This window comes from Scyliorhinus canicula, chromosome 11 (genome assembly GCF_902713615.1).
Source record: "Scyliorhinus canicula chromosome 11, sScyCan1.1, whole genome shotgun sequence".
NCBI classification, from domain to species: domain Eukaryota; kingdom Metazoa; phylum Chordata; class Chondrichthyes; order Carcharhiniformes; family Scyliorhinidae; genus Scyliorhinus; species Scyliorhinus canicula.
In genome coordinates, this window is record NC_052156.1 from 1132523 (window position 1) to 1144902 (window position 12380).

General features: G+C 51.2%; 1 protein-coding gene across 1 annotated transcript; it reads left to right on the forward strand.

Annotated features, from left to right (window-relative positions):
- Positions 1 to 352: 352 nt before the first annotated feature.
- LOC119973621 (hyaluronidase-4-like) lies at positions 353 to 7227 on the forward strand. The gene is made up of 2 exons (XM_038812002.1): positions 353 to 1336; positions 7075 to 7227. The coding sequence occupies exons 1-2, from the start codon at positions 353 to 355 to the stop codon at positions 7225 to 7227; spliced, it is 1137 nt and encodes a 378-aa protein (XP_038667930.1).
- Positions 7228 to 12380: the final 5153 nt, after the last annotated feature.

The following is a 12380-nucleotide window of genomic DNA, read 5'->3' on the forward strand; positions in this document are numbered from 1 at the left end:
CCACGATTGGCGATTGACTGGGGTATGGTATATTGTATATGTGAGGGGTGTGTTATTTGCTTGGTGACTGACTGGGCTATGGTACATTGCGTTGGTTGATGTTGAGATTCTTCTCCACGAGCTAATTGGTCAATCTCTATTTCACACTCAAACTGTCAAATGTTTACATTCTTTATGTTTCATATTTTGATGCCATTTCTGGACCATAACTGCTGGGATTGAGCCCTTGACCTTGTGTAACCATGGTAACTGTGTAGTCACAGTTTATTACTTTGTTACCTGTCACCAGTTGCTTGTTGCCGAGATACAAACTAATAACTTTGATGTTGGTCACAGATTGGACAAATGACCAATGGATGTTACCTGGTATGGAGCCGGTTACCAGTGTGGTCAGAGCGGTTTGTCCGTCAGTCCAGCCAGCAGTGGAATCTTCAGTACAGCCCTGTGTCTCCTCTTCATACTACACCCAGCCCAGGGTCAATCCACCAAGCAGTCCATGCCCCCTTTAATGGACAACCAGCCATTCATGGTCATTTGGAACATTCCAACTGGGAAATGCAAGACTCACCGAGGAGTTGACCTTCATCTAAACGACTTTAACATAGTAACCAATCAGAATGAGGTTTTTATGGGAGGGAATATCACGATATTCTACATTGAACGATTTGGCAAATATCCTCACTATGATAAAGGTCACGCAGTGAATGGAGGCATGCCTCAGAACACAAGCCTGACTGGACACATTAAAAAGATGGAGGCCGACATTAAGAGGTATTTGCCATCCAGTTCCTACAGAGGTCTGGCGATCATTGACTGGGAGGAGTGGAGACCCCAGTGGGTACGGAATTGGGGCAGTAAAAGTATCTATCGGGAAAAGTCCATGGAGCTGGTCCAAGCCAAGTACCCTCACTGGTCTCCTGCTCGAATCTTGAAACAGGCAAAATGGGAGTTTGACACGGCAGCATCAAACTTCATGGGTCAGACTCTGAGTGTGGCTCACATGAGGAGGCCCCAAGCATTGTGGGGTTACTACCTGTTCCCAGACTGTTACAATTACCATTACAAAAACAACTTTTCACATTATGATGGGAAGTGCCCAAAGGTTGAGTTTGGACGGAATGATGGGCTCCGCTGGCTCTGGGAGAAGAGTAAAGCTCTCTACCCCTCCATCTACATGGAAGAAATTTTAAAATCTTCAGAACAAGGGAAGCAATTTGTGAGAGCGAGGGTACAAGAGGCCATGCGTGTGTCACTGATGACCACATCGAAATATGCGTTGCCTGTCTTTGTTTACACCAGATCCCACTATGCTTACACCTTCAAACCAATGACACAGGTGGGTGAAACATCTTTAACAAGAGTTCAAACAGCTACATGCAGTTCTCCAGAATCCTGCGGCCCATCTGAGTTCCGAGCACAGCCTGGTTGGACATTTTGTTGATTGTTACCCATGCGTAGCATTGCCAAATTCCACTGATTTACAATCCGGTAGGTTTTCCCCCCGATTTAACTGAATGATTCACACGTAAAGCGAGGGCGAGTGAAGTGAGGAGTGTGCCGATTACTCACATTTAGTGTGACAGCCTCTCTGTGTCCAAAGCGTAAATATTTATATTGTTTTTGCCATTTGATGACTGTTCTGTGAATATATAAATAGTTGAATCATTTTCCGTAACTCATGATGAAATCTGAAGTGTGTATAAAATGTATTTAATCTTATTCATGGAGTCATGTTAAGTGAACGATCCCGATTTCAATCTTGCGGTCCATGGAGACGCAAGAGGGAGGGCCCATCCTGCGGCAGTCACACCAGCCCAGGATGCCCATCACTGACGGAGGATCTGAGCTGTGACAAAACCTGTTTACAGAATCTTTCTGATGACGTCGGCTTCAGTGAGTAAATGGAGAACGAGATGTATTCAATCCCACAAACTATTTACTGCCAGGGACAATGGCTGTATCTCCTGAGCTCATAACACACAGCCCAGATTAGGTGACAACTCTGGATAAGTGGAGCCAACAGGTGCCCCCATCGAAAGGCATCAGAAAACCTGCAGTCAAGAAATCACACATTCCAGGCTAATGTTCAAATATAGTACTGAGGGAGTGCTGCACTGTCAGAGGGTCAGTACTGAGGGAGTGCCACACTGTCAGAGGGTCAGTGCTGAGGGAGCGCCGCACTGTCAGAGGGTCAGTACTGAGGGAGTGCTGCACTGTCAGAGGGTCAGTACTGAGGGAGTGTCGCACTGTCAGAGGGTCAGTACTGAGGGAGTGCTGCACTGTCAGAGGGTCAGTACTGAGGGAGTGCCGCACAGTCAGAGGGTCAGTACTGAGGGAGTGCTGCACTGTCAGAGGGTCAGTACTGAGGGAGTGCTGCACTGTCAGAGGGTCAGTACTGAGGGAGTGCCACACTGTCAGAGGGTCAGTACTGAGGGAGCGCCGCACTGTCAGAGGGTCAGTACTGAGGGAGTGCCACACTGTCAGAGGGTCAGTACTGAGGGAGTGCCGCACAGTCAGAGGGTCAGTACTGAGGGAGTGCTGCACTGTCAGAGGGTCAGTACTGAGGGAGTGCTGCACTGTCAGAGGGTCAGTACTGAGGGAGTGCTGCACTGTCAGAGGGTCAGTACTGAGGGAGTGCCGCAGTGTCAGAGGGTCAGTACTGAGGGAGTGCCGCACAGTCAGAGGGTCAGTACTGAGGGAGTGCTGCACTGTCAGAGGGTCAGTACTGAGGGAGTGCCGCACTGTCAGAGGGTCAGTACTGAGGGAGTGCTGCACTGTCAGAGGGTCAGTGCTGAGGGAGCGCTGCACTGTCAGAGGGTCAGTGCTGAGAGAGCGCTGCAGTGTCAGAGGGTCAGTACTGAGGGAGTGCCGCACTGTCAGAGGGTCAGTACTGAGGGAGTGCCGCACTGTCAGAGGGTCAGTACTGAGGGAGTGCTGCACTGTCAGAGGGTCAGTACTGAGGGAGCGCTGCACTGTCAGAGGGCCAGTACTGAGGGATGCCACACTGTCAGAGGGTCAGTACTGAGGGAGCGCTGCACTGTCAGAGGGTCAGTACTGAGGGAGTGCTGCACTGTCAGAGGGTCAGTACTGAGGGAGTGCTCCACTGTCAGAGGGTCAGTACTGAGGGAGTGCCGCACTGTCAGAGGGTCAGTACTGAGGGAGTGCTGCACTGTCAGAGGGTCAGTACTGAGGGAGTGCCGCACTGTCAGAGGGTCAGTACTGAGGGAGTGCTGCACTGTCAGAGGGTCAGCACTGAGGGAGTGCCGCACTGTCAGAGGGTCAGTACTGAGGGAGTGCTGCACTGTCAGAGGGTCAGTACTGAGGGAGTGCCGCACTGTCAGAGGGTCAGTACTGAGGGAGTGCTGCACTGTCAGAGGGTCAGTACTGTGGGAGTGCCGCACTGTCAGAGGGTCAGTACTCAGGGAGTGCCACACTGTCAGAGGGTCAGTACTGAGGGAGTGCCGCACTGTCAGAGGGTCAGTACTGAGGGAGTGCTGCACTGTCAGAGGGTCAGTACTGAGGGAGCGCCGCACTGTCGGAGGGTCAGTACTGAGGGAGTGCCGCACTGTCAGAGGGTCAGTACTGAGGGAGTGCTGCACTGTCAGAGGGTCAGTACTGTGGGAGTGCCGCACTGTCAGAGGGTCAGTACTCAGGGAGTGCCACACTGTCAGAGGGTCAGTGCTGAGGGAGTGCCGCACTGTCAGAGGGTCAGTACTGAGGGAGTGCTGCACTGTCAGAGGGTCAGTACTTAGGGAGTGCTGCACTGTCAGAGGGTCAGTACTGGGGGAGTGCCGCACTGTCAGAGGGTCAGTACTGAGGGAGCGCTGCCCTGTCAGAGGGTCAGTACTGAGGGAGTGCCGGACTGTCAGAGGGTCAGTACTGAGGGAGCGCTGCCCTGCCAGAGGGTCAGTACTGAGGGAGTGCCGTACTGTCAGAGGGTCAGTACTGGGGGAGTGCCGCACTGTCAGAGGGTCAGTACTGAGGGAGTGCCGCACTGTCAGAGGGTCAGTACTGAGGGAGTGCTGTCCTTCCTAAATGACAAATATTCATGAACATTCTATTTCCAGACTCGGACACCCTGTCACCCGGTCTCCGGCAAATAAATTATATCTATTTCGCTCTCATTAATAGAACAGAATCATAGAATTCCTTCACTGCAGAAGGAGGTGTTTTAGCCCATCGTGTCTGCAATAATCCTCCAAATGAACACCCTACCCACCCCTATCCTCCCCAATCTGTCCTCGTAACCCAGTAACCCAGTAACCCAGTAACCCAGTAACCCAGTAACCCAGTAACCCAGTAACCCAGTAACTCCACCTATCCTTTGGACACCAACTATCAGTTTTGACATGACTGAACCTACCTAACCTGCCCATCTTTGGACTGTGGGTGGCAAATTGGGCCTTCAAATCATTTATCCTATAACGAATGTTGCTTGAATTTGGATAGAGTGTCCTCTGCGTTGTTGTTTAAACTTTATTCTACTCTGATCATATTTGATGTTTGCCTTCACTTTCTGTGCTTCCACCTACTTGCTACTTTTCTACTTCCTGTCATCTGTTTTGCTTCCGTTCAATCTGAGCACCCTCTCAGATTTACATCCAACATTCCCACAGCCAACCGACCTTTAACCCTCACCAAATCAGGCACATTGGAATAATCATTGTTATCTTAAGCTCCAGGATCCCAGGTTCGATTCCCAGCTTGGGTCACTGTCTGTGCGGAGTCTGCACGTTCTCCCCGTGTCTGTGTGGGTTTCCTCCGGGTGCTCCGGTTTCCTCCCACAAGTCCCGAAAGACGTGCTGTTGGGTGAATTGGACATTCTGAATTCTCCCTCTGTGTACCCGAACAGGCGCTGGAATGTGGCAACTAGGGGCTTTTCACAGTAACTTCATTGCAGTGTTAATGTAAGCCTACTTGTGACAGTAATAAAGATTATTGTTATTCTTAATCTAGTGTTATGGGGGCTTGGACAGGAAAGTGGAGTTGAGACTCTTGTCAGATCATCCAAGATATTATCGAATGTGAGCAGGTTTGAGGGACCGAGTGGGTGTGAGGCTGTTGGAGCAGAGTGGATGGAATGTCAGCCTCTGGGTATCAGCACTGTGCTGAATTAAACAAGACAGAGAAATGAAACAAAAAGCAGAGGTCCATCCCTCACCCCTTCACCCCCAAAACACACCTCGTGTACTACCCATGCCACGTATGCCACCTCATGCCTCCCAGCCACCCCCATGGTCCTTCATATCCCCCGATGCTAACACATCCTAATTGTATCCTGATAATTTCCCCACAAAAGATCATTTGCTTTAAGATTAATAAATGAAACTGAATTAACAATACTAGCTGTAAAACAGCATTATCCCTTGTTAGTCCCACAACACTCTTGATCAGGACACCATGAATCGATTGTACAAATTCATCTTCCGGACCACCTGTGACATTTTGATTGTCAGTCAATATGAATCTAAAAGTCTCCCACAATTATTAATTTATCTTTATCAGTTATTATTACATAATTACTGTTAGGAGTCTATAAACTCGCCCCAGCAGCATGGTCAGATCCCTTTTGTTCTAAATCTCTGATTCTACTTCCTAACCTTCTGAGCCAAGATCCTTCCTCATTCCTGTGCTTCTGACATCATTTACTAATGATGGGGAGATGCCGGTGTTGGACTGGGGTGAGCACAGTAAGAAGTCTTACAACATCAGGTTAAAGTCCAACAGGTTTGTTTCAAACACTAGCTTTCGGAGCACTGCTCCTTCCTCGGGTGAATGAAGAGGTATGTTCCAGAAACATATATACAGACACATTCAAACATACCAACAATGCTTAGAATGTGAGCATTTGCAGGTGATTAAGTCGTTACAGATCCAGAGATAGGGGTGATCCCAGGTTAAAGAGGTGTGAATTGTCTCAAGCCAGGACAGTTGGTAGGGTTTCGCAAGCCCAGGCCAGATGGTGGGGGGGTGAATGGGATGCGACATGAATCCCAGGGCCCGGTTGAGGCCGTACTCATGTGTGCGGAACTTGGCTGTAAGTTTCTGCTCAGCGATTCTGCGTTGTCGCGTGTCCTGAAGGCCGCCTTGGAGAACGCTTACCCGGAGATCAGAGGCTGAATGCCCTTGACTGCTGAAGTGTTCCCCGACTGGAAGGGAACATTCCTGCCTGGTAATTGTCATGCGATGTCCAGGCAGGAATGTTCCCTTCCAGTCGGGGAACACTTCAGCAGTCAAGGGCATTCAGCCTCTGATCTCCGGGTAGGTGTTCTCCAAGGCGGCCTTCAGGACACGCGACAACGCAGAATCGCCGAGCAGAAACTTAGAGCCAAGTTCCACACACATGAGTACGGCCTCAACCGGGACCTGGGATTCATGTCGCATTACATTCATCCCCCACCATCTGGCTTGTGCTTGCGAAATCCTACCAACTGTCCTGGTTTGAGACAATTCACACCTCTTTAACCTGGGGTTACCCCTATCTCTGGATCTGTAAAGTCTTAATTACCCGCAAATGCTCGCATTCTAAGCATTGTCTGGCATCTCTGACTTTGTCTATATAAATGTTTCTGGAACCTACCAGAGGAAGGAGCAGTGCTCCGAAAGCTAGTGTTTGAAACAAACCTGTATCATTTACTAAGACAGGGAAACAATTTAAAATTTGCATTCTGCACTCGCTCAGCAAACATCTTCTCCAGACAGAGAGCATCAATGTGACATCCACTTTGGTTTGAAGATCTATCCGTATTTACCAACTCTCGTGCTTCAATTTGGGTTCTTCACCAGTGTGACCCTCCCTGGAGAGGGATGGGAAATGAATGATAACCCAGCCAGCAACATTCATCCCAGGAATTAATCATTTTTGAAACCTTGCCTTTATCCATTAGTGAGGTTAGCTGATTAAACAGGCCCTTACTGAATTTGTAAACACTTGTGAGAACATTATTTAAACACCCCGACAGAAGCAATATTAGTGCGTGTGGCTTCACATGGCCAAACCAAACCATCCCCTCCCCTCAGAACAGAATGGATTATAATGAACACAATGACTCGTTGACTCCCCTTCTATTTCAGGCAGATTTAATACACAGCATTGGAGAAAGTGCAGCCCTGGGGGCAAGTGGAATCATTCTGTGGGGAGGCATTGAATTTTCTCGCACTACGGTAAGAAACTGGACATCATCGTCACAGTCACCGAGGAAACGGTTGAGTATGATTAACATTTAGTTCCCAGCATGAAACCCACTCGCAGGATGAGCCTGAAAGTGAACCGCAGCTGATTGTTACATTGTCAATCGAGTAGGGATCCAAAACGACCTTCCCAGGATTGTGGACAATTAAGCCCAGCAAAATACTGAAAGTTTATTTTAATAATAATCTTCATTATTGTCACAAGTAGGCTGTCATTAACACTTCAATGAAGTTACTGTGAAAATCCCCTCATCGCCACATTCCAGCGCCTGTTCGGGTCACAGAGGGGAATTCAGAATGTCCAAATTACCCAACAGAACATCTTTCGGGACTTGTGGGAGGAAACCGGAGCACCCGGAGGAAACCCACGCAGACACGGGGAGAATGTGCCGAGTCGAGAATCGAACCTGGGACCCTGTAGCTATGAAGCAACAGTGCTAACCACTGTGCTTTCATTGGTTGCTGAATCGAGAATAAACCTGACAATTATCTTGAGGAAAGAGAAGGATCAGTATTATATTTGGACTGACTTGTTCAACACAAAACATAGCTCACGACCCTCTGACAGTGCGGCACTCCCTCAGTACTGACCCTCTGACAGTGCGGCACTCCCTCAGTACTGACCCTCTGACAGTGCAGCACTCCCTCAGTACTGACCCTCTGACAGTGCGGCACTCCCTCAGTACTGACCCTCTGACAGTGCGGCACTCCCTCAGTACTGACCCTCTGACAGTGCAGCACTCCCTCAGTCCAGCCCTCTGACAGTGCGGCGTTCCCTCAGTACTGACCCTCTGACAGTGCAGCACTCCCTCAGTACTGACCCTCTGACAGTGCAGCACTCCCTCAGTACTGACCCTCTGACAGTGCAGCACTCCCTCAGTACTGACCCTCTGACAGTGCAGCACTCCCTCAGTCCAGCCCTCTGACAGTGCGGCACTCCCTCAGTACTGACCCTCTGACAGTGCGGCGTTCCCTCAGTACTGACCCTCTGACAGTGCAGCACTCCCTCAGTACTGACCCTCTGACAGTGCAGCACTCCCTCAGTACTGACCCTCTGACAGTGCAGCACTCCCTCAGTACTGACCCTCTGACAGTGCAGCACTCCCTCAGTACTGACCCTCTGACAGTGCGGCACTCCCTCAGTACTGACCCTCTGACATGCTGCATTCCCTCAGTACTGACCCTCTGACAGTGCGGCGCTCCCTCAGTACTGACCCTCTGACAGTGCGGCACTCCCTCAGTACTGACCCTCTGACAGTGCAGCACTCCCTCAGTACTGACCCTCTGACAGTGCGGCACTTCCTCAGTACTGACCCTCTGGCAGTGCAGCACTCCCTCAGTACTGACCCTCTGACAGTGCAGCACTCCCTCAGTACTGACCCTCTGACACTGCAGCACTCCCTCAGTGCTGACCCTCTGACAGTGCGGCACTCCCTCAGTACTGACCCTCTGACAGTGCAGCACTCCCTCAGTACTGACCCTCTGACAGTGCGGCACTCCCTCAGTACTGACCCTCTGACAGTGCGGAGCTCCCTCAGTACTGACCCTCTGACAGTGCAGCACTCCCTCAGTGCTGACCCTCTGACAGTGCAGCACTCCCTCAGTACTGACCCTCTGACAGTGCGGCACTCCCTCAGTACTGACCCTCTGACAGTGCAGCACTCCCTCAGTACTGACCCTCTGACAGTGCGGCACTCCCTCAGTACTGACCCTCTGACAGTGCGGAGCTCCCTCAGTACTGACCCTCTGACAGTGCGGCACTCCCTAAGTGCTGACCCTCTGACAGTGCAGCACTCCCTCAGTACTGACCCTCTGACAGTGCGGCACTCCCTCAGTACTGACCCTCTGACAGTGCGGAGCTCCCTCAGTACTGACCCTCTGACAGTGCGGTACTCCCTCAGTACTGACCCTCTGACAGTGCGGCATTCCCTCAGTACTGACCCTCTGACAGTGCAGCACTCCCTCAGTACTGACCCTCTGACAGTGCAGCACTCCCTCAGTACTGACCCTCTGACAGTGCAGCACTCCCTCAGTACTGACCCTCTGACAGTGCCGAGCTCCCTCAGTACTGACCCTCTGACAGTGCGGCACTCCCTCAGTACTAACCCTCTGACAGTGCAGCACTCCCTCAGTACTGACCCTCTGACAGTGCCGAGCTCCCTCAGTACTGACCCTCTGACAGTGCGGCACTCCCTCAGTACTAACCCTCTGACAGTGCAGCGCTCCCTCAGTACTGACCCTCTGACAGTGCAGCACTCCCTCAGTACTGACCCTCTGACAGTGCGGCACTCCCTCAGTACTGACCCTCTGACAGTGCAGCACTCCCTCAGTACTGACCCTCTGACAGTGCGGCACTCCCTCAGTACTGACCCTCTGACAGTGCGGCTCTCCCTCAGTACTGACCCTCTGACAGTGCGGCCCTCCCTCAGTACTGACCCTCTGACAGTGCGGCCCTCCCTCAGTACTGACCCTCTGACAGTGCGGCTCTCCCTCAGTACTGACCCTCTGACAGTGCGGCCCTCCCTCAGTACTGACCCTCTGACAGTGCAGCACTCCCTCAGTACTGACCCTCTGACAGTGCAGCACTCCCTCAGTACTGACCTCGGTTGTGGTCAGTAATGTCTGGCTCATGGTTTACATTGTAAGAGTGTTTTGTGTTCATTATCCTTGTTCATGTATCTCTTATTTTACTTTTATTATGTTTGGCTCAATGATGGATATTTGAGATTAACCTTTAAGTTGAGTGGAGGACGTGGAGGAATCGGCGTCTCTCCTGGAACGCTCAGTTCTACACTTTCGTGTTTGGGAAAGAAGAATTCAGTTTTTTCAGCACCCAGCAGCCTGGAGCAACTCAGTTTAATTTGTTAACTTGGCAGCCAATGGGTTGGCCAGGCACCGTGTTCTGCCTAACAATGGTTCCTGTCAGGCGCTTTATTGAGAGAGAACATCTCTATACCCTGGAAGGAAGAGAAGCCGTGTTTCTCCCGCTAGGAGCCGTGTTTCTCCCGCTGGGAGCCGTGTTTCTCCCGCTGGGAGCCGTGTTTCTCCCGCTGGGAGCCGTGTTTCTCCCGCTGGGAGCCGTGTTTCTCCCGCTGGGAGCCGTGTTTCTCCCGCTAGGAGCCGTGTTTCTCCCGCTGGGAGCCGTGTTTCTCCCGCTAGGAGCCGTGTTTCTCCCGCTGGGAGCCGTGTTTCTCCCGCTAGGAGCCGTGTTTCTCCCTCTCTCGGCTGCTGGTTCCCTGCTGTCTCGGTGAGGCTGCAGTGACGATCATCACAAACTGAAGGAAAAGGAAGAACCCGACTGAATCCCAACCCTGAGAAAGAAACTAACTGGGAAACACCCGCCTGCAGCAGAGATTTTTAACCTTTTATTGAACTACAATTTCTTGACCAGTGAGGGTTAGAATCAGATAAAGAACAAAGAACAGTACAGCACAGGAACAGGCCCTTCGGCCCTCCAAGCCTGTGCCGATCGTGATGCCCAAACTAAAATAAACCTTCTGCCCTTACTCGGTCCGTATCCCTCTATTTCCTCCCTATTCATGGACCCATCCAGATGCCTCTTAAATGTTGCTGATGTGCTGCTTCCACCACATCCTCTGGCAGCGCGTTCCAGGCACCCACCACTCTCTGTGTGAAAACCTTACCCTCCACATCTCCCTTAAACTCCCCCCTCTCACCTTGAACCTGTGCCCCCTTGTAATTGACACTTCCACCCTTGGACAAAGCCTCTGACTGTCCACCCTGTCTATGCCTCTCATAATTTTTTAGACCTCTATCAGGTCTCCCCTCAGCCTCCGTCTTTCCAGTAAAAACAACCCTAGTTTATTCAACCTCTCCTCATAGCCAACACCCTCGATATTAGGCAACATCCTGGTGAACCTTCTTTGTACTCTCTCCAAAGCTTCCTGATAATATGGTGACCAGAACTGCACGCAATACTCCAAATGCGGCCTAACCAAGGGTTTATACAGCTGCATCATGATTTCTCAACTCCTGTACTCAATACCCGGCTGATGAAGGAAAGCACGGTAGCATCCTAGTTAGCACTGTTGCTTCACAGCACCAGGGCCCCAGGTTCGATTCCCGGCTTGGGTCACTGTCTGTGCGGAGTCTGCACGTTCTCCCCGTGTCTGCGTGGGCTTCCTCCGGGTGCTCCGGTTTCCTCCACAAGTCCCGAAAGACGTGTTGTTAGCTGTATTGGACATTCTGAATTCTCCTTCTGTGTACCCGAACAGGCGCCGGAATATGGCGACTAGGGGCTTTTCACAGTAACTTAATTGCAGTGTTAATGTAAGCTGACTCACGGTAGCATGGTGGTTAGCATCAATGCTTCACAGCTCCAGGGTCCCAGGTTCGATTCCCGGCTGGGTCACTGTCTGTGTGGAGTCTGCATGTCCTCCCCGTGTGTGCGTGGGTTTCCTCCGGGTGCTCCGGTTTCCTCCCACAGTCCAAAGATGTGCGGGTTAGGTGGATTGGCCATGCTAAATTGCCCGTAGTGTAAGGTTAATGGGGGGATTGTTGGGTTACGGGTATACGGTTTAAGTGGGGTGATCATTGCTCGGCACAACATCGAGGGCCGAAGGGCCTGTTCTGTGCTGTACTGTTCTATGTTTTAAGGTAAAGATAGATATTTTAAGGTAAAGATAGATAGTTTTTTGAAGAATAAAGGGATTAAGGGTTATGGTGTTCGGGCCGGAAAGTGGAGCTGAGTCCACAAAAGATCAGCCATGATCTCATTGAATGGCGGAGCAGGCTCGAGGGGCCAGATGGCCTACTCCTGCTCCTAGTTCTTATGTTCTTATGTTCTATGTTCTAAAGATTATTATTATTATATGGCTTCTTAATCACATTGGCCACCTGTGTTGCCACTTTTAGGAAACTGTGGACCTGAACGCCCAGATCCCTCTATATGTTAATGTTTCTAAGGCCGCTGCCATTTACAGCAGTGTTCTTCAAACTGTTTTTCCGGGGACCCATTTTTACCAACCGGCCAACCTTCGGGACCCAACCCGGCCGACCTTCGGGACCCAACCTGGCCGACCTTCGGGACCCAACCCGGCCGACCTTCCCGACCCAACCCGGCCGACCTTCCCGACCCAACCCGGCCGAGACCCGACCCAACCCGGCCGACCTTCCCGACCCAACCCGGCCGACCTTCCCGACCCAACCCGGCCGACCTTCGGGACCCA

What these genes read in the sequence shown, in the direction of transcription:
- LOC119973621 (XM_038812002.1), top strand. Translation starts at nt 353, where the DNA reads ATGGATGTTACCTGGTATGGAGCCGGTTACCAGTGTGGTCAGAGCGGT. An exon ending in CCTTCAAACCAATGACACAG is followed by an intron (nt 1,337 to 7,074) that starts GTGGGTGAAACA and finishes CTTCTATTTCAG; the next exon opens with GCAGATTTAATACACAGCAT.